General features: G+C 50.1%; 10 protein-coding genes across 10 annotated transcripts; 7 read left to right on the top strand and 3 right to left on the bottom strand.

Moving 5' to 3' along the window:
• Positions 1–176: 176 nt before the first annotated feature.
• JN550_005951 (uncharacterized protein) lies at positions 177–1,731 on the top strand (the record flags this gene model as incomplete). The annotated part of the gene is made up of 4 exons (XM_049317635.1): positions 177–636; positions 692–1,187; positions 1,242–1,411; positions 1,547–1,731. The coding sequence occupies 4 exons, from the start codon at positions 177–179 to the stop codon at positions 1,729–1,731; spliced, it is 1,311 nt and encodes a 436-aa protein (XP_049172194.1).
• A 242-nt stretch (positions 1,732–1,973) lies between these two features.
• JN550_005950 (uncharacterized protein) lies at positions 1,974–2,534 on the bottom strand (the record flags this gene model as incomplete). Its single annotated transcript, XM_049317634.1, has 1 exon — positions 1,974–2,534. The coding sequence occupies one exon, from the start codon at positions 2,532–2,534 to the stop codon at positions 1,974–1,976; it is 561 nt and encodes a 186-aa protein (XP_049172193.1).
• A 980-nt stretch (positions 2,535–3,514) lies between these two features.
• Positions 3,515–4,480, top strand: JN550_005949 (uncharacterized protein; the record flags this gene model as incomplete). The annotated part of the gene is made up of 2 exons (XM_049317632.1): positions 3,515–4,330; positions 4,400–4,480. The coding sequence occupies 2 exons, from the start codon at positions 3,515–3,517 to the stop codon at positions 4,478–4,480; spliced, it is 897 nt and encodes a 298-aa protein (XP_049172192.1).
• An 867-nt stretch (positions 4,481–5,347) lies between these two features.
• Positions 5,348–7,018, top strand: JN550_005948 (uncharacterized protein; the record flags this gene model as incomplete). The annotated part of the gene is made up of 5 exons (XM_049317631.1): positions 5,348–5,560; positions 5,610–5,676; positions 5,741–5,781; positions 5,836–6,647; positions 6,700–7,018. The coding sequence occupies 5 exons, from the start codon at positions 5,348–5,350 to the stop codon at positions 7,016–7,018; spliced, it is 1,452 nt and encodes a 483-aa protein (XP_049172191.1).
• A 3,241-nt stretch (positions 7,019–10,259) lies between these two features.
• On the bottom strand, positions 10,260–10,868 carry JN550_005947 (uncharacterized protein; the record flags this gene model as incomplete). The annotated part of the gene is made up of 2 exons (XM_049317630.1): positions 10,260–10,682; positions 10,764–10,868. The coding sequence occupies 2 exons, from the start codon at positions 10,866–10,868 to the stop codon at positions 10,260–10,262; spliced, it is 528 nt and encodes a 175-aa protein (XP_049172190.1).
• A 787-nt stretch (positions 10,869–11,655) lies between these two features.
• JN550_005946 (uncharacterized protein) lies at positions 11,656–12,582 on the top strand (the record flags this gene model as incomplete). The annotated part of the gene is made up of 1 exon (XM_049317629.1): positions 11,656–12,582. The coding sequence occupies one exon, from the start codon at positions 11,656–11,658 to the stop codon at positions 12,580–12,582; it is 927 nt and encodes a 308-aa protein (XP_049172189.1).
• A 478-nt stretch (positions 12,583–13,060) lies between these two features.
• JN550_005945 (uncharacterized protein) lies at positions 13,061–15,118 on the top strand (the record flags this gene model as incomplete). Its single annotated transcript, XM_049317628.1, has 6 exons — positions 13,061–13,261; positions 13,355–13,474; positions 13,543–13,692; positions 13,795–14,527; positions 14,584–14,679; positions 14,742–15,118. 6 exons carry the CDS (start codon positions 13,061–13,063, stop codon positions 15,116–15,118), a joined length of 1,677 nt encoding a protein of 558 aa, XP_049172188.1.
• Positions 15,119–15,914: 796 nt separating this feature from the next.
• JN550_005944 (uncharacterized protein) lies at positions 15,915–18,077 on the top strand (the record flags this gene model as incomplete). Its single annotated transcript, XM_049317627.1, has 1 exon — positions 15,915–18,077. The coding sequence occupies one exon, from the start codon at positions 15,915–15,917 to the stop codon at positions 18,075–18,077; it is 2,163 nt and encodes a 720-aa protein (XP_049172187.1).
• A 208-nt stretch (positions 18,078–18,285) lies between these two features.
• JN550_005943 (uncharacterized protein) lies at positions 18,286–19,053 on the bottom strand (the record flags this gene model as incomplete). Its single annotated transcript, XM_049317626.1, has 1 exon — positions 18,286–19,053. The coding sequence occupies one exon, from the start codon at positions 19,051–19,053 to the stop codon at positions 18,286–18,288; it is 768 nt and encodes a 255-aa protein (XP_049172186.1).
• A 1,125-nt stretch (positions 19,054–20,178) lies between these two features.
• Positions 20,179–20,903, top strand: JN550_005942 (uncharacterized protein; the record flags this gene model as incomplete). The annotated part of the gene is made up of 3 exons (XM_049317625.1): positions 20,179–20,201; positions 20,266–20,426; positions 20,509–20,903. The coding sequence occupies 3 exons, from the start codon at positions 20,179–20,181 to the stop codon at positions 20,901–20,903; spliced, it is 579 nt and encodes a 192-aa protein (XP_049172185.1).
• Positions 20,904–20,960: the final 57 nt, after the last annotated feature.

The following is a 20,960-nucleotide window of genomic DNA, read 5'->3' as shown; positions in this document are numbered from 1 at the left end:
CATAGATAGACCCTAGTAAGTAAGGGATGAGACTATCCAAGATGTCAGCACTTCCCCGCTCTATCCGCAGCCCAGACCCGACAGTTACTTTTGTTTATGCCAGAGTCGTAGATTCGATCGCGTACTGTGTGATGAATATCGACCTAAGTTTTGTTCAGACCTGAATATCGATCAGAATGTCGCGCCTTCCAGATACGGTGCTAGGCGCCATAGCAGGTGTACTTGAGGCCTCCGCCATCTTGCAGCCGGACAGCGCAGAGTATGAGCAGGACAACCACTCATACTTTAGTGCTTTTGAGAACGAGTTGGACCCGTCTGTTATAGCAAAACCAAATAGCGCAAAGCAGGTGCAGGACTTGATCAAGGCCCTTCGCCCTCACATTATCGCCGGAAGTGTTCAGATCGCCATTCGAGGCTCCGGCCAGACTCCCTTTGCAGGGAGCGCCAACATTGATAATGGCGTTACCATCGATCTGAGAGGTCTCAAGGGCATCACACTGAGCGAGGACAAATCCACAGTGGCAATCGGTGTTGGTGAAACCTGGGCGAATGTGTACGCTGAGCTGGAACAGCAGCACCTGACGACCCCCGGCGGCCGTGTAGCTCGACTTGGTGTCTCTGGATTCATTCTTGGCGGTGAGCAGTCGCCAATATTATAACGCTGAAGCTTAAATGCTGACTGGACTCCGAGGTGGACTATCAATGTTCTCGGCGCGCTACGGCTTTGCGTGCGATTCGGTAGTTGAGTTTGAAGTTGTACTCCCATCCGGAGAAATCGTTCGAGCGAACGCAGATGAGCGAGCCGACCTCTGGATCGCCCTCAAGGGCGGTTTGAACAACTTTGGCGTTGTCACCTGCATCAAGATGAAGACCATTCCCTCTAGGAACATCTGGGGTGGAGTGACGTATTACATGCCCGGCACATTCTCAGAACTCCTCAAGCACGCATGTGACTTTACCAACAACGAGACAGATGAGGATGCTCACATCATGTGCAGCGCTGGTTACGTCTTTGGCCACCAGGCTGTTTCGTGTGTCATGTACCATACGGAAGGCAAGGAGAACCCACCTGCGCTCCGGCGGTTCACGTCCATAGAGCCGCAAATAGAGCAGATGTGCACTATGAGAACATCGAAGCATTTGGAGTTCACCGAGGAGCTGTCCCGGTTTTCTAACGATGGGCAAAGGTTGGTTCTCTTCACCGGAGCTTTCTCCTTGCATAAAACCACTAACTTTTCAAGGCAATATTGGGCGACAATTACCATCAAACCAGATATTTCTCTGATGGAAACGTTTCATGATAAATGGCAGGAGACTCTCGCTACAATCCAGGATGCCGAAGGCTTCATTTTCTCCTTTGGATTTCACCCTTTGACAAAGGCACTTCTTGAGAACTCCGAGAAGGCCGGAGGTAATGCAATAGCCATACCCCCATCAGATGGACCACTGTTTGTGATTTTGATCAACACAATATGAACCCAGCCACGGGATGATGGTCGTATATTTGCGGCTGTTGGCGGCCTCGTTGACGAGCTCAGGCGTCTAGCAAGGGAGAAGGGTCTGCTGCACCGATACATTTTCACCAACTATGGATACCAGAAGGATGATATTATTGCTGGCTATGGAGAGAAGAGCGTCACAAGACTCAGGGAAACCAGAAGAAAGTATGACCCGGAGGATGTATTCAGCAGAGGCGTCCCTGGCGGGTTCAAATTGCCGAACAAAAGCTAAGCGGCGGCGGCTTAGTCATTTAATCTATGCTAGTGACTCGGTATTTGCAGTCCCTACAAGTTTCATACGAAGAAATCGGTCTAGTAATGGGATCAAGGCTGTTTTAAAACACGTTCGATTATGTATGAAACCCCCAGAGGAACACAGGAGAGGAACTCTGGATTATGAAAACAGCTCATTCGCAAGTATCTTTCTCTGTGTCGAAAATGATCAAAACAATGTGGACTAGCAAGCTGGATGGTTTAGTCATCAGGCTCGCAGCGCTTGAACTCGCTTCCCCTGGCTCGGTCGTTGCTGACATGGATCGCAGAGCCGCAAAACTTGACCTCGCCATCCTTGGCGAGGAAGTAAAGTCGATATGGACCAGCGTCTCCATTGTTGCCGTCGGTACTCCACTCCTTGCCATTCTTCAGCAGGGGAACCTCCCAGATGTAACCCTTCATGCACTCATCCGAAAACTTCATGTTCTTCGTATTTTCCCAGAACTTCTTTGCGTCATCGTTGCCATTTTCGCTGCCAATGGCATACCTAGCAGGATACCCTTGCTTTTGGTCGCCAGTCGTGATCTTCTTCTTATTGTTGAGTTTGTCCTTCCATTCTTTGGCAGTCTTCTCCATTTGGTCCTTCTCGAACTCTTTGTCATCACCAGCGTCTGTCTCGGGGCACTTGACCTTGTCTGGAAAGTCGTGGGCGTCTCCAAAAAGCCGTGTGGAAAGTGTAGCTCGTGGGGTGACATCGCCAATGGCTGCGGACAGCGCAGGTGTGATGGCAAGGGCAAGTGCGCTTACGGTGCTGAGCTTCATGTTTGTGAACGTTGAAATATGAAATATGAAATGGCACTGGGCTGGGACAGGAAAGCTGTTGGAAAGTATAGGGCTATATGGAAAGTGAGTCTTTGCTGTTGATGATGATAGAGATGGTCGTCATGTCATGAGAGGCGGCCAACCTTTATACTACTCGTCAATGCTTTGCTGTCAATGTCTAGAGTATAGCGCACAAGATGACACTACACTTTCACCGATCATCGTGAGCAACGGCAATAAGTCAATTCGTGAGGCATTCTGTATTGATCTGCAAAGGATCTGGTATCAACGATCCTTACGATGAAAGAAAAAGGTAATGATTTATCTTACAGCCTCACATACAGCCACCGATCTACTCTCAAGCAACTAAGCCAGGCAATGCAATATCGCATAGGGTGGTGGAGCGCAGGGGTTTAGTCAGGGGTAAATAAAAATGGAAGTCTTTATAGTTGAAGTGACACGACTATATTAAGCATATGACGTGAAAGGATTTACTTGGCGCAAAATCCTTCGATGCTGCAATCAAACGGCACAGCACATGCCACGAGCCATTACCACTGTGCAGCACGCTGGGGAGTCCAACGCATTGATAGTGACCACCACTGAAATGCTGCATTGGTGGTTCACCGGGTGTCAGAGCAGCTAGCATTGATTGCTCCGAAAGCCTTTTCGATTGCGTCCATTAATGTGATTTGCATGCTGCGATTCGTGGCTCTCCTCAGGGCCTGGGCCGAGGACATTAGTGATCGTCGGGCTGAGCCTCAGCCCCACCAACGAGATCCTTTGCAAACAAGACCTTGCAGCTCAGCTTCATCCAGCATGATATCATTATGACACGTGATTTCGCATCTACTGTGCTGTCCTTGTTTTCACCCAGCCTTTCGCATCGACCATACGCATCTGTGGAATGCTATAAAGTGTATATTTGTAGATGAGTCAACAACTCTTGAGCGCAATTCGCACACATTATCGCTGTTAACATGGCTCTCTCGATATTCAATCAGTTCCACAAACAAGGCTCCACAGCCATCGAAACTGCCGCGAAGGCCCTTTCCGAACACATCACCACGGCTGCAAATCAACAAGATGCCCTCTCAAATACCCAATGGAACCTTTTAGACTTCAGCTACAAGAATCCACAGTCTATCGACTATGCATTGCGAGTATATCACCACATGTCCAGTATCCTGCCGGTTGAAGTCAAAAATGACTACGGCTTTGGCGAGGACGCAGCTCGCCGGGGTTTGGCCATGTTTTTCGAACAGCAAGTACGCCCTTTAAATCCGTATGTGAATCCTGGCGACGTTGGAGAGGAGGTGGTGGAGCGCGATTGGGAGTATGAGGGCGCTGAATATGCCAACGCAACCTTCACGCGCGACGAGGTCACGGGCAACCTTGGAAAAGTGCTCCAGAAAATTCTCAATCTGCATGAGCAGCGCATGAAGACCATCGTCGCGTGGACAGTCGAGGGGCGTGCACACGCGCTCGGGGTCACAAAGGCAGGCACTGGCGAAAAGGCCCATTTGCCCATGCATTTTTCGGGGTTGTTGAAGCCGGCAAGCCTTGGCCACAACGTGATGTCTCCTTGGTCCAAGGCGGACTTTGTGTCGGGCTGCGTTGGCTTGAGGGCCGCCGCGAAATCATATCTAAATGAGTGCTCGGCTGAGAGGCAGGAAGAGCTTTTGAAGAGTTGGAAACAAGAAGTGGCCGAATTTCTATTGGAAGGTGATCAGGCGGCCGAAGACGCACACAAAAAGTTCCGCGACGGCGATTTTCACGTCAAATACCATGCTGCTGTAAGTTGTCCCTTGTTTTCACCACTCTGGGATACCAAGGATCTGCCGGCTAATTTTGACCTTTTGTAGCTTTTGCTTGACAATTTGATCAATGGACCAAAAGACGAGACTAGTGGGGACATTTTCAGCCTAGAGAAATGGATTTTGTAGGGGCGTCTTCTATATCCTATCGAAATACACAAAGTATACTTCAAGTTCCACGGCCTAAGTAGCAAAAGGGCGCCAGCCATGTAGAAAACGTGCATGATAAAGACCCCGGAGCTGACGAGGTGTCACATAATTTACTCGGCCGTCATTGACTGTTAATGTCGAGTGCTTCTCCTTACAACAAATTCATTTACCAAGCATGAAATAGAGAGTTCAACGTTTCGACTGCGGTAGATTTCTAAGTTACCGACAACTCCAAAGCGAAAGCCTCGGCAGCAAATTTAGAGTAGGAATATTTGCTACAATAAGGCTCCAAAGGATACCTAAATTATTGTTTTCCAGAGACACCCGGCGTGGGGCCGTGGTGGGGGTGGGGGCATTCAGCCATCTATTGGTTTGGATGGTGCAATGGTCTTCTTTTCACTGTGGTCTGGGGCGAATTTAAGGTATCTATATCTGCTGAGCATTGACAAACCGACGCGTGAAAACCGAGTCGAACTGGCAAGGTGTTTCCCCGAGACTGTGAACTATCTCAGCTCACAATGCTACACGTCTACTCCAGCCAGAACTGTGTCAAGTCAAGCTACTCAGTTTCAGGGCACGCATTCAATGCGCTGAGTCAGCGGGAATCGGCTCGTTCCAAAGTGACGAACGAAATCGGAGCCTGGAGTTATCGGCTTTCCCTCATGTACGCGCGGGTGTCTAACTACCTGCCGGCATTGCGGAGTCCTGGGATCATCCAACCGGGGTACTAGCGCTCCATGTTATTTAGACGTGCTTGCAATTTTAAGTTCTAGCTTGTTCTCTATTTACTTTTCCATCTGGTATACAATCACCCAAGTATGATGTTCAGTCGAAGCTGGCCCCCATATGATGGAGAGTAAAGAATCCCCAGCCGAAGGGCATCCTCCTGCAACGAAACCGCCCTTCATAGACGACAAAGGCTACATCGCGTTTGCACCAAATGATGCTGCCAACCCGAAAAATTGGCCCAGAGCCAGACGATGGTGGCTAACGTTTGCGACCATATCGCTGGCTGTTAATTCCACCTTCGCATCGTCTGCCCCGTCTGGTACCTTGCGCGTAAGCTCAAACCCTCACTCACTTGACCAGATACTAACTCACATTCAAGGGAGTCTCTCTCCAGTTCGGCGTTTCGCTCCAAGTAGCCGGATTGTCCATGACGCTGTTCCTGCTTGGTATGATCATTCCCACCTGACCGACCACCGCACGCGAAAGCGCAAAGCACTTACCCGTGATTAGGTTACTGCGCCGGTCCGTTAGTATTTGCACCTCTTAGCGAAGTAAACACTCCTATTATATCGATCTGGGCAATATTTGGTTCTCACACGCTCTAGTTTTACGGCCGCCAAAGAGTCTTCTTTGTTACCGTACCGCTCTATGTTGCGTTCGGATTCCTTTGCGCATTCTCACCAAACCTTGCTGGAGTTCTCGTCGGCCGTTTTCTCACGGGTACATTTGCCAGCGTCCCATTGTCAAATGTGCCTGGTGTCCTGGCTGATATTTGGGATTACGATACTCGTGGAAAAGCAATGGCCATCTTCTCGATTCTGATCCAAGTAGGACCAGCTCTGGGCCCCGTAGTATCTGGATTTCTCGAGCTCACGATGGGATGGCGGTGGACGTACTATGTACTCATCATGTTCGGGGCGGTCACAGCAATTCCCCTCCTCACAGTGCCTGAGACCTATGCGCCAATTATTTTACAGCGTCGAGCAAGGGAAGTGAGAAAATCCAAGCTGTCCGGGTATGAATCTGTCCGGGCACCCATCGAGGAGGACACCAAAACGGTTTTTGGTGTTTTGAAACTTGCCAGTTCTCGCCCATGGCGCATCCTTTTCGACCCTATTTCTTTCGTTGCGGCAATCTATCTCACCTTTTTATACACGCTGGTCTATATGCTGTTTAGTATATATCCCATAATCTACCAGCAACACCGCGGATGGAACGCTGGAATAGGCCAGTTGCCTGTACTGACTTCTGCCATCGGTGGGATCCTTGGGGGTTTTGTAACCTTCTTCCACGGGGAGTACAGCAAGAAGAAGCTAGGTTTGCAAAAGTCGCCAGAAGATCGCCTTGTTCTAGCTAAAGCGGGTGGGGTTTGCTTCCCCTTGTTCATGTTCTTTTTTGCTTGGACTGGAAATTACGAGTAAGTTGAGATTATATTACCGGTGGGATTTGCACACTCTAACTAGGATTAGTTGGATGCCATGGGTGGTTCCGTTGATTGGAGGCGCTGGCGTGTCGGCATGCATAATGATCGTTTTCACGGCCTTCACCAATTATCTTGTCGATACGTACACAATACATGCTGCCAGTGCCATCGCTATCAACACTGTCTGCCGCTCAGCTGGTGCTGCTTCCGCCCCGTTGTGGACGAACTATATGTTCGACGCGCTTGGCATTGGTCCTGGAGGCTCTGTGATAGCTGGCGTCCCAGTACTTCTGGCTGTTTTCCCTTTTGTATTTTACAAATACGGAAAGCAGATACGGAGTGCTTCCAAGTTTGCATCCTCTTAACGCAATGATTGAGATAATTCAAAATATCACGGAACAGAAATCGGTCTCTCTCGACAGCCTTCTTTTCAGGAAGCATCGATTAAATAGCCATATTAATCGGAAGAGCTATTAGTTAGGCAGGGATATATTTTAGAGAGAAAGAAGTATTGTATCGAAGTCTACAATTATCTCAGTACGAAACCACGAACTGTGGAATACAATAAGAACACGAATGCAACCTTAACGTAGTTGCACTTTAGGACTACACGCTCGGCCCGAAGCAAGGGCGGTAAGCGGCCGGTGGCTGTGGGCCTTTGGTTCATGATCCTTTCGTCTTAACAAAACACGGCGACCAGTTGCGGTTCTTGCGGCATAGCACTATGTTTGCATGCGTACATTGCGGTCAAGCCTACGTGTAAGAAAGGTGGGTCGCGACCGCTATAGTTAATTGGAGGAGATGAATAGGTCACGTGAGGGAATTGGAGTGTCTCAGGTATGGCATATGGAAGTTAATCGTCGCGACGCGTTCCTCAAGTCTGCGCTCCCAGTTTGCTTCGATACGTTCTGGAACCATGGGATCACACTTTTGATGATGCAGTCTTGCACTACTTCACTCTCGTGGGACGGCGTACTTTGCAATCGCTGTCGATGGTTTTTTGATTCTCATGTCATCGATCTGAATCGGTCTCGCGAGCAATTAGCTCAGGGCCGTATCAGTAAACCACAATGGTGGCATGACGTGGCGGCAATGAGGAATTGCGCGAGGCATCGGTGCAGGCTTTGCTCTCTTGTCCATTACCGATACCTCACGAATTTCAGCGATGCTGAATTCAAGGCAATATCGTCACCTGGAATCTATCTCACCACAACGGTGGTATACAGTACGGACAATGGTTGCGGTGTTCGTATTAATCACCCGAATCCATATGTGGATCCCTTCCAAGACCCGCAACTAGAGTCGCAGTTCGGGACTATAATAGAGCTGCGCGGAGTCAAAGGTGAGTTGCAAGACTTGCATCTGTTTGACAACCCTTGGGCTCTGGATCGGAATTCCAACGGACGTGAACCACTCTGCAACCACCTGAAGAATCAATAATCCCTTAACCCCTTCGTCCAGTACTGACGGTTCACAGCGATTGAAGGAATCACTCCGTACACCATGTCAAGCACCAGTACACAGTCGGATGAGACATTTAGTACAATTAAAACATGGCTCACCAGCTGTGAAACCCATTTCAATTGCCATGCCTGGCGCACAGCGACTGCACCTTCAACCTTGCTTCCAAGTAGACTGCTAGAAGTAGGACCACCAACTGCAGGTAGCCCTACTCCAACAGTACGACTGGTGCTAGCACGGGGTGTTCTCCCTCAATCTTGCCAATATGCTACAGTCAGCCATTGCTGGGGTGCCGGTGTCCCCGTACGACTCTTGCGAGACCACATTGAGAGATACAAGTTTCAGATTCCGTGGGAGATATTGCCTCGGACATTTGGAGATGCTGTTCTTGCCTCACATAAGCTGGGCATAAACTATCTCTGGATAGATTCCTTGTGCATCATTCAGGACAGCAAAGAGGATTGGGCGAGAGAGGCAGGCCACATGACAGATATATACCTGAATGCTTACGTCAACATCTCCGCCGATTGTTCGCCAGATACAAACGGCGGGTTATTCAGAGAGCGCAATCCTGGCGCTTGTCAGACTTTTCTTATTCCTTGTTCAGATTCGAAAGATTATGAAGCGTTCTGTGTCTACAATCCCTCATGGGCGAGAGTAGTTGAGCAAAGTCCCCTTAGAACAAGGGCTTGGGTTATCCAAGAAAGATTTCTTTCTCGAAAGGTAGTTCATTTTGGCGATGACCAGGTCTATTGGGAGTGTGCTGAGCTAAGAACATCTGAGAGCTTGCCCAAGCAATACAGCTTGGAGCCAAACATTCTCACTCATCCAAAGTCCATGCTCATTGCTAACCTTCTCAGCCCGAAAAGAGCCATTGAGCCAATATACCAATTGTGGGACCAGATTGTCGACACCTACTCTTCATCGACACTCTCGGTTGCCACGGATAGATCTGTGGCTATCTCTGGCCTGGCCCGTATATTCTGTCGTTTTCTCGGACTTGAAGCTAGTGATTATATCTGTGGACTGTGGCGACCGAGGTTTGTGCAGGAGATTTTGTGGTTCACCAGCACCGTTTATCAATCGAAACGTGTTGATAGTCGGGTGCCATCATGGTCTTGGCTTTCTGTCAGCCAGCACACCAGCCGACCGCTTTCAACGAACTACCCGTTACATACACGGCAGTGCATCCCAGAGCTTGTGGGATTTAGCACATCCCCGGTCGGTGACCCATTCGGTCCTGTTGCGTCGGCATACGTTAGGATTCGAGGACCATTATGTCAAGCCACAATAACGAGACTATCTCAGCCTTTCGTCACTAATGTCTACGGGTACCAACATGCCTATCAACTAGGAATGATGATAGGAAAACACACTCTACGTCAGGCGGAATCGTTTCATTTGCTCATGGACGAAGTGTCTGCTGAATCCATGGTGCCATCTGACGACAACGAAAATTATATCAATACTGATAACACTATCAAAGATGCCGGCACACTGATCGACCAAACATCCTACCTCTTGTTGTGTGGAGCTGGGAGCAACATCTACGCAGACCCCAGTGCAGAAATATCGCAGGATGGTTCACTGTGAGTCGGTGATCTGAACAGGGACAAATAAAGGCCTTTTGACTGACTATGTAATGAAAAGTTCGAAGTCAGCCACCACGCACGGCTATCAACAATCATTCTACGGAGCTGGAAAATACGAATGTCTGGTTCTCTTGTCGACTGCAAAACCTGGATGTTTTCGACGTGTGGCCTATGCGCGGTTTTGCGGGGCTGACTTTAATGTTATTGAAGATGAGGAAGCACGCACTTGCAGATTGCTGGACGAGAGTTTTCGCAGTGGCGATGTGCCACGACATATGTATGCAGAGGTCACTGAGGATTTTATGTATACAATTACTCTTGTTTGACAAGGTAATTGGAGTAGCTCAACCCTTGCAACGCTCGAGAAACGACTCGCGTCTTCTTGTCCACAATCGAAATAATCGCTGCCCAATCATTTTCTACATTATCACATCATTGGCACAGGCTGGCGTGCGGTTGACTTTTCAATGTGTGATATTTGTAGCTTTGATGCGGATACATGTGACGGTATCAGTTTTATTTTGTTTGATTAGGCTATCTCGAGTGCCATGATCTATTCCTCGTCCTCCCGCCCAATGTGTCGAAAATCGCCCGTATGGTAGATAACTTCTGGTTTGATCTCTTTTATTCTCCATCGCCCTTCAATTTTACTAAACGTTTGCCGCATCCAGCTCCTCCCGTCGCTGATCTCCTCGATCTTGCACATGGGATGTGTATAGTCTTGCCCCTTAACGCGCCGGCCATGACTGGCCAGCTGTTGCCACTCAACGATTATCTCTTCCTCTGTTACTGATTTAAAATATGGAATGCCTAAAAGATGCTGCGTCGCTAAGGCTCGGACGCCAAGTCGTTGTGGGCCGAGCCATGAGTCGACGAAGTCGAGTGCCTTGTAGGAGATGCGACCCCATTCTGGTACGACGTAGGAGTAATCGACCACCACGTCTGGGGCCAGTACAGCACCTACACGAGCCTTGTCCTAGTGCAAATTGTTATTTGGATTCATATGGCGCAGTCTTCATTGGTCGTTATCTAAGTATGTATGCACCATGGTACTCACTTTCCGGTCATAACCATCCGCCAATGTTCTGGCGCATTGACATATGCTTAGATAATCTTGAAAAGTCAGAGTCGCTGGGATGTCGTAAATACCAAATGCTGACATCGCGGGGATTTGATGGGAAAGCACTTTTGAATTGAGCGAGATTGATACACGCGTCGCGCCACTTGATGTTACCAACAATCAAAACGATTATGCTTCATGATAAAGAATACCGGGAGAGTTCTGACAGCTATACCAACATATAGAACGCTACTATGGAGGCCTCAATGATAGCATGTTCCTTAAATGGCAGCTCATAAATCTCAAATTTCTCCTGCCGATTTGACAAGAACCAAAAGATACGAGTCACGAATGGCGCTAGGCGTTCGTATGGGTTTACGAGGCAGAATACTATTGTTCATTTGTAGAGCTCGTAGAGCCGCGGAGCAAAACTCACTTTCCCGTGGGGGTTCACTAGAATGATTCTGTTAATGTGGCATTAATCTGCGTGGTGGCATCAGTTGTCGACGCGTGGGTACCATATCTGTGGAATCGCGATTACCTCAAACGCAATGGGAAAGTATGCTTCCTGTCACCCTTGACGAGATGTTATGCAACCGGCAATCGAGATCATGCAGCATCTAAAGGTACTTACAGTTCATCGAAGTTCACGATGCCGTTATGCAACTCAATGTATCTACTATCGCTCTGGTGCGCAATCATTGTGACCCAGTCCTCGAGGTAGTAACGACTGCCAAATACCGCAATGTAACATAACCGTTTTGGGCAGGTAACTATGGCGAATAGGATTATTAAATGCATCACCGCTATCGCTAACTCTTGTACAAATACGATGCATGGCCTATCCATTGGAAAGAAAGCAGGGCAATTCTCATATCAAGTTCCTAGGATGACGAAACCACACCTTACCTTGCGCACTGGGATATATGATGCCATTGCTCCGGATAAGTTCCGTGGCCGCCTCGTAGGCAAAGTCGCTATTGTGACGGGATCCAGTCGTGGGATTGGAAGAGAGGTTGCTTTGGCTTTGGCCAAGTCAGGAGCATCGGTCGTGATTACCGGTCGGTCCGAAGAAGAGCTTAACGCAACTGTCTCTACCATAGCCGACGAAATAGCAGTCTCACATGGCAGCAACAAAGTACTTGGCGTTGCTGGTGACGTGTGCTCGAAGCACGATACAGATGCATTGCTTGAAAAAACCGTGTCAGCTCTGGGGAGCATCGATATTCTTGTCTGCAACGCTGGTATCAACACTTTCATGCCCTTCCACATGACAGAATCAAACGAGTGGTGGAGGCAAATGGAAGTCAACGTCAAGGGACCTACCGAGCTTGTGCGGAAGGTTTTACCATCGATGAAGACACGCAATACTGGCACAATCATGTTCATGAGCAGCCGGGCGGCCGCTGCTGATCTGCCGTGGGCTTCCGCGTATAGTTGCGCCAAAACGGCTATTACGCGGTTTGCGGGGGTGCTGCAGAAGGAATTGGACATACTGCAGGCATTTGATCATGATCGGAACGGCATATCAGTCTTCTCTCTGCATCCAGGGGAGGTCAAAACTAGGCTTCATGAGACTGCTTTCCCGGAAAAGACAAAAAGAGAGGCGCCGTATGTGGTTGAACACATGGACAAGATGGCAAGGTCGCGTCCTGACTTCATGGCTGAGACGCCGGCTTGGACTTGCGTCTATCTTGCCACGGGCCATGGTCAGGCGCTCGAGGGTCGCTTGGTGGATTGCACAAGGGACATTGAGGAAGCCAAGGCTCTTGTTTTGTCGTCGCCGCAGCCAATGATAACTAACGCGTGTGGATGATTACTGTTTCAATGGCATGCTACACTCAAAACGGCCAGGCGAATGAACTCCACCACGAATGTCCCTAGAACCGCATGTCACAATATTGGGCACCAGATGCGATTGTCTTCGATAGCCCAGCTTAGTAATTGGTCTAATGGCCGCTTAGTTATCTTGTTACCCTGATCAATTCCGCTGGACGCACGAATGTCCTAGATTGGCAACTCATAGAATGTACGACCGACCATAGCTTACGTGGACATCGGCTGGATCCACAATCATTGGAGTGGCCCCACCCATTATACATTTCCCCTGGCTACGTTGGTACCTCGTGCTATCCCGAGACTATTAAGTGAACCAGTTGTGTTCCAAAGAGGCCTTGTCTTTTGGCTAGATATATCTGTCCATCGAAAGAAATCGACCAAGCTGCCATCCGTATACCAACTGCTTCATTCCAGGCGTATTCCGGTCCGATCAACACCCCGTCTTAAGTATGACCATGACGAAACGGCTGAGCGATAGTGAGAAGGCCGGAAATTCCTCTACTAGCGAAGGAGCAATACCCTCGATCCCAGAAGCGTTCCAGACGCTGGCGGACTCTGAAGATGAACCTCAAAGCCCTTATCAATTAAGCTGGAAGACACTCATGGCATTTGTGGCCTTGGCCATGGCCAATGTTTGTGCAGCACTATCCAACACAGTACGTAGAGAATGACCGCCGATAACCGGAGGCATTTCTTCTATTCATACCTCATGAACTGATTAGGACAACTAATATAACCAATGGGTATAGACAAACACTACGATCAAGTTCCAAGTTGCCTCTCTAGCCCGCTCTGCCGCAGACGCAAGCCTTGCTAGCTGGATTGCCAATGGTAACTTCCTTTGTTCGCTTGCCTTAGGCCCAATATTTGTGAGTAATCAGGGTTATTTCATTCTTGTGTAATCGTAAGGTGCAAGGGTGTACTGACACCTGCGCAGGGGTCCCTAAGCGATCGACTCGGCAAGAAATGGTTCGTAGCAGGAGGATGCTTGGTTGGAGTCATCGGCTCCTGCGTATCTGGCTCCTCCAAAACGCTCAACGGGATTGTTGGTGGCAATGTCTTAACAGGAGTTGCCAACGCTGGCTGCGTAAGTAGAACTAATTTGTTGAAAAGCCATCAGAAGGCCAACCCTTCGCGGATCCAGAGGAGACAAAATAGCCTATTACTAACCAAAGATGTTGTGCTGTAGATTGTCTCAATCAGCTGCATTCAGGAAATTATACCTAACAAGCTTCGGCCATGGGCTTTGGGGGTCTCTCAGACCATGGCTAGCGCATTTGTCGTTCTCGGCACTTTTGCTGCAGCAGCTATGGTTCGCGATAACACGGGCGGGAACGGTGGCTGGCGTTGGGCATATTACTTCAACGGCATCATATATGGCTTAACTGGCCTCTCCGTTGCCCTCACATATTTCCCGCCTGAACCTCGCCTGGGCCGAAACAAAACGCTCCTCGCGAAGATACTGACAGATATTGACTACATCGGTATCTTGATTATGACCGGGGCATTCGCATCCCTTATCATTGGTCTTACATGGGGTGGTAGCACGTATCCCTGGAGCGATGGAAGGGTCATTGCGACATTGGTTATTGGGTGTGTCTTGTTGATCGCGTTTGGCCTCTTCGAGAGGCTTGTGGTCAAGGAGGGAATTCTCGACCACCGCCTCTTCCAGAGCCGGAACTTCGCCATCCTGTTGCTTGTGTGCACCATTGATGGTATACTGCTTCTAGGTGTTAATGTTCTGTACTCACAGGAGATTTTCGATCTGTTCACTCAAGATGCCGTCGCGGTGGCTGTAATCCTGTCCCCATACCTCGTCCCTTCGACTTTTGGTTGCGTTCCAGCCGGCTGGATTATGGCCCGTACCAAGTCCTACCGCATGTTGCTTGTCCTTGCACTGTTCTGGTGCAGTCTATTTGCTGGTAAGTAGAAGCAACACAGTTCTAACAACAAACATGACTCTGACACACTCACACAGGTTTGATGGGCCTGATTGGTCCATCAAGGTTGAACTGGGCATATGGGTTTTCAACCATGTTGGGGCTTGGGACTGCCGTGACAACAACAATTCCAAGTACGTACTGACTACGAATCCCATTATCAATCAAGAAATACTCACCAAGTTTGTTCATTTAGTTACCGCTTTAGGCCTTTCCGTGCCATCATATCTGCTAGGTACCGCCGCTACAATCAGCGTGTCATGTCGCGCCTTGGGCGGAGTCATCGGGATTACGATTTTCACAGCCGTCTATAATAATAAGTATGCCTCTTACGTTGGCCCAGAAGCTGCCAGCGCTCCAGTCGGACCGAGCCACGTTATACAAAGCGCTGAAGCTTGGAAATACGCTTGGATAGTGGTTGCATGCATCGTTGCTGCCAATGGCATTGCAGCTTGCGGGTTGGAAAGCGTTAGAGCTATGATGAATGGCCACGTCGAATCTGCGCTGGAGGGTGACAAGATGGTTCAGAGTACTAGCGGGACAGACTCCGAGCCAGTCTCAGGCGATCATTAAGTGAGATACTTTGCACGTCGACTCTTTGTGATATGTGGTGCAATAGCTTTTTGTTAGCCTCCATCTCATTTAATTCTTCAAATACTGAGATATCTGAACTTACTGGAACTTTGTGTTAAACCACAGAAACATGGCTTTCTCCAGCAGTGTCGTCCACCGACACTTCTGACTTCTCCCTTTCAACTACTGCCTCAGGTATCTCCCGGTGAGCAGATAATGTATGGCACGACAGGAAGCCCGACGACTATGATGGAGCGGTTACCTATAGTGGGCTGGCAGGGCTAATGAGCATGCCTGAGGAAGCTTATGTGAAACCAATGGTCCCAGGTCTTTCATTACAACAGGGCCAACAACAGTCTGCCGGAGTTACCGGTGGCCTAAGGCCTGCGGAACCCAATGCAATCTGGCAGTCGGTCTTGGCTCCAAATTCAAACATACGCGAGAAGATGCTTGCTCTGCATAACCGTCAACAAAACCTCGGCGACGAATGCACTAATGGTTTGCCAGATAGAAGTTTGCCTATCTCTCAAGGATGCCTTGGGATATTTCAAAAACATGGGCTAGGTTGTAGAACTGAGATGATCGTTCCATCTACTCCTTTGTTCTGTAAGGGATGGTGAAATCGAACCGCATGCGGAAATCATGCCCGCTGGTTGTAGACAAGGGGCTGGAATGCCAATGACCTCGAGCAACGTGACAGAACGCCAATCCAGATCGCCCAGCCACTTAGAACTAATCCTAATGTGACTTGGACAGCCGATGATTGATAAATCAAGCACATTGGCTGATCTCAATTATGTCGAGACGAGAAAGCGTGAGTTCTTGGCCCAAGACCCCTGAGTTTGAACCTAGAGCCTCAACTCAGCGCGGAGCATATGATGACCTCGGGCTAAGCCTGCCTTCTCCCGACGTCAGAACTCCAGAATACGCTCCAGAATCCCCCTTACGTTCGTATGGAGGTTCTCAGGGGTCGCCAAACACTTATGGATTTCCAGGGGCCTCTTCATCTGAAGATGCGCAGCAGTTTCAATGGTCCATCGCATCCCCGCTAAGCTCACCCGAATCTCCAGCGCCTGCACAGGGCATCTGGCCTCCAATTGACGCGTCTGCTTACCCTCATGACCCACCTGCACTATTTGCTAGTCCTCCATCCCAGCCTTATCCACCACAGCGCAGCAGCCAGCGCAACAATGCTCTTCGAACGAGCCAACACAGCAACGCGTCTGTGAGCGCACCCAAATCTGTTAGATTCGCCGACGACTTAGAAGAGGGCGAAGGGTTTGACGAGGGTTCATCCCACGAGAACGCGAGCCCACGGACCGACTCCCAATTTTATGAGTCCCCAAGACGTGACAGTGCCAGCAGTGTTGCTTCGACGATCCGGCAAGCCTCTGAGGCTGTTCGCCATGCCGTTGATATTTCTACTGAACGGGCTGCTGTACCAGCTAAAGCGTTGACATGGTTCCAACTCAACTACGGAGTTCTGATTTTGATACTACTCATGTCCTCTGTTGGCATCATGCGCCTCTTCCGCACGGTGCCTCAGGAAGGCCAGGACAATATGTCACAGAACAGGCCGGTTTTCGATACGCCACTATATCTCAATTTCACGGAGAGCCTTGAACCGATTTGGGCTGAGTACAATAACATACTAAAGAACATGGATTATGAAACGTGGTTCTTAGATGCGAGGGACGCGGACGATGTGATCAGCGCCCTTTACAACACCCTGCCATCAGTCCAAACGCAAGTGGGTAAGAACACGACACGGTCCACCTTGAAGCTCAAGAATACACTAGACCTACGCGCTGGGCTGAGAAAACGTGCCGAGGCGAGTTTTGAGAACTTCCTCCGGGCAAGGATTGATGTCGTGGCTCGAATGCTGGATTTGGGAGGTGCTTTCGCAGAGTATGCGCAAGGCACCATTTTGGCCCCTGGACGAAAGACTTCAACGGTGGAATTAATGGAAAAGTCCATCTTCAAGCCAAAGATGGATGATTACATGGATGTATCATATACTCCGCGAAATGAAACGGGGCACCTACTCAACCATGCAGCCAGGGCCTTGCTTGGCAAGATGGTTGAGGCTCATCGCCCTCTCTACGTTACACGCGAACAGCCGGCGGCGCTGTCAGAGTTGGATACGATGAATATTACGTGGCCTGGTTTACCAGACTGGAAGGCTCGGCCCGAGGACCTCGAAGCGAGGGTGTTGCATGCGCTGACGGATATAATGATGGCTGAGGAAGCTGAGAAGAAGGTGATGAAGTATCTATTAGCCCACTCGCCAGCCGCAGGATTATGGGATATTGGCCGGCATAAGGGAGCACTAGGACGACTGGCAGTAAGACTCAAGGAATTGCAGGGCAAGCTGATATCTTTAGAGGCAAGGATGTTGTGGCTGAAAGAGAGATTTGACGCTGAGGTCGCATATGAATACCGGCGGTCAACGACAAATATACCGGAGACGAGTAAGGACAGGCTGATTTGGGTGAATGGCGAAGCCGAATTTTGGGCGAGTTGGAAAGGTATATTGGCGATGTCTCTGGCGGCCAAGGAGCAAGCGGGTCGGCGGAGGCAAGCTTTGCAGGCCGAAATTCTCCGTCAGGACTATGAGAGGAGTTCGAAGGCGTGGCGCTATGAAAGGTGTGGGAATACGTCTTGCTTCCAGATTGAGCCTGACGGCGCGTTTGGAAAGATATTCGGCTCGGCTCAGCGAGGACTGCGGCTTGCGGGTGGAAAAAAGGAGCGGCCATTCGCAAAGAGGCCGGATAAGAGACTTGAGAAAGAAGCACCGTATCGCATGGTTGGGGCGTATGAGAAGGCATGCTGTGGCGAGAGTACATACAATCCTTGGTTGGACGTCCTGAAGTATGGAGTCCAAGAGCTCATTGACTTGAATCCCCATCGAGGTAAGGCATGGGACTCGCCAAAGGAGCCGCAAACGGATGGACATTAGATAATTTATATGCAGACGGCAATCAGAAATGGGACATTTGGGAGCTTGCCTTGGGGGTTCACCTCTGTTCATACGAAAACTCCTAGATCTACGATCGGGCCCGTGGCTCTGCTATTTCCTGTATGTGATACCGGTGTTGGTATCAGTGTTGGGAAGAGAAAAGCCTAGGTGCGCATATCCTTAAACTGGCAACATCGTGTAACGCCCCTTATCTCTTCTTGTGTGACACCTTGCGTCTCGAATCCCCTGAATATCCGTAGCCATGGGGATGTGCAAGCCCAAATCGCACTGTCTCTTCCTTTCCCTCTTCCGCTCGTCTGTCCGACTTGCCCGATTTGTCCAGTGGTTTGGTGGTATTGATATCATCCAAAATCTCCAACTGGATGATGCTGCATCTTAATTCATTGAGGTCGTGGAAAGTCGAGATCTCCACAGGACTTGCATCAGCATGTGAGCGTGCTGTGAGACGAGTGCCCGACCCCTTTGGCGTCAGGGCTGTTCTCAGATCACCTAGTGTGGCACACTTTGGTGCAAGAGCCATATAGAAATGCGGCCATTGAGTGCCTGAATCCCAACTTTTGGTACTGTAGTCCACCACGGGAAAGCTGAGATGAGGCAAAGATCGTGGTGACACGTAGATTTGAGGGTAGGTCATAGGCGAGGGATGAAGGCCGGAAGCTGGCGTAGGCGAAGTGCTTCTGGCGGGTAATGCCATGGTTGATGATCCACTGGAGAGACCTCGAGAATTTGAAGGAGAGGGAACAGGACGGGATTGAGGATGAGCTGCTGAGTGTTCTGTCCGCATTGGTTCAGGAGCAAGCCGGTCGTCATCGGTAGAATCATCATGGAACATGTATGTCGTTCTCGGTTGACGACATTTTGGACAGTCGCACTCATTGGAAATGTGGCGTTCGGCAGGAGGAGTTTGGAGTTTCCAAGACGGAGAGAAAGTTTGGAAGTTGAAGCCCTGGTCCATTTTCGCTGATGTCTCTGCGAGGGCTAACGGAGATCTTGTTTGCCGCTCTGCTTCGCCCGGTTTTGAGTTGAGCTTACCCGCGCGGCGATGTCTAACCGTCTTCTGGGACTTGGAGTTGGTCTCTATTTTTATCTGTGTGAACCGTCTACGAGATCGAGACACCCGCTTCGCCTTGCCCTGGCGTTGCCTGAGGCATAACCAAGAGAAGCACATATTTGGTATCCTGACTGAGGAAGAAAGCACGAGACCTCGATAAACTGCTACTTAATCGAACCGGCTGTGAAAGCCGCCGTTCAAGATGGGGCGTTCATTGATGTCCCAGGAGCCAAGTGTGCTTGTCCTTATGCACAGAGAGAAAGCGTATACGGGCAAGTTAGAGGCCTCTGATCAATGTTTGTTATCATGAATACCTAACACATGGCAACCCACAGCCAAACATTCAACTCGAACCAAGAAGTCCGAAGGACCTTTGAGCTGTGGGATGAACACTGCCCATTATCAGATGGAAGATTTTCGATTGAAGACAGAGTGCAGTTGCTTCCCATTGTGAAGCACCATAGATGTACAAACAAGGTCAAGGACAGGGCCTCTCATGGCCGTCTGTCCTGTTGCGGGAGTGCCATCCCTGCATCTCTGAAAGAATGGATGAATCGCTCAAAACCACCTGGCGACAGCCACCAGCCCCTGCTTGACAAGCAGCAAAGATGGCCAGGCTGGACCAGGGAGAATCACAATGACTTGGGGGTCACCGTGTCCGACTCGCGAGATAAGTTAGCGAGTGCCAAGAGGGCTAGACGCCGCGGTCCCCTGTTTCTAGTTAGTCGCCCGTTGCCGGCCGACCGGTTAGCGGCTCAGCCGCCAGCTGCCAGTCCTGGAGAGAGGCCCAGAGGCCGGGGGTGTTGGGCTGCCCACTGCGCTGCGGGCCAAAGTTCCAGCTCAGCAGCAAAATTAATCCACCTGGCTTCTGGATTCCATCTTTCTCCATCGCCTTCCTATCGCCAGCAGACCCCTTAAAAGGCGCCATTCCGCCCGCCCTCCCACCTTGGTCCTCCGTGCGCTACATCCGGTTGACATCCGGTCGCTTTCTCCTCTTGTTACTATCGCAATAACAGCCCAACCGCAGTCATGGCCGGCCTCAGTCCCCAAATGTAAGTGATCCCTACCGCCTCTGTCGCGTGCGCGCAAACGCGGAAGCTGACACCGTCTTCGCAGCACCAACCTCGTCATCATTCTTGGAATGATGCAGGTGTCCAAGAAGATCCCCTTCGATGACCCCAACGTCCTGAACATCGTCCGTGCCATCTACATTGCCAGCAACCTGATCATCGCCGCCATCTACCTGTACACGCAGCTCCAGATCAACAAGAAGAAGGGTATGCGCCAACGTGGCCCCGAGCGTGGCGCGCGAGCCCTGCGTTCGTTACAATCCGCAGACGTGCTAACAGAATGACACAGACCTGACGACCCTGAAGTATGTCGAGCCCGCCCCCATGGGTTCCACCGAGGAGGGCAAGCTGGTTACCACCACCGTCCACGCCTACGACTCCCAGCAGATTAAGCAGTTGTTCCGCTCGCAGTTGATGGGTGTAGGCATGATGGCCTTCATGCACTTGTACATGAAGTACACCAACCCGCTCTGCATCCAGTCCATCATCCCCCTCAAGGGCGCTCTCGAGTCCAACCTTGTCAAGATCCACCTGTACGGACAGCCGGCCAGTGGCGACCTCAAGCGCCCCTTTAAGCAGGGTGGCGGACTCATGAGCGGCCTCCAGAGCGGCCCTGCCCAGAGCGACAAGAAGGCCGTTGAGGCTGCCGAGAGGGCCGGCCGTGGCGGTGCCAAGGAGGAGTAAGAAGCTCCATGTTCAAAATCCGGGCAGTACGTTAGACTGGGAACGGGGTTTCTACAT

Source organism: Neoarthrinium moseri (genome assembly GCF_022829205.1).
Source record: "Neoarthrinium moseri strain CBS 164.80 chromosome Unknown scaffold19_Wmoseri_CBS_16480, whole genome shotgun sequence".
In the NCBI taxonomy this organism is placed as follows: Eukaryota; Fungi; Ascomycota; class Sordariomycetes; order Amphisphaeriales; family Apiosporaceae; genus Neoarthrinium; species Neoarthrinium moseri.
The sequence above is the reverse complement of the archived record's forward strand: the minus strand, read 5'-3'. Positions and strand labels throughout refer to the sequence as shown.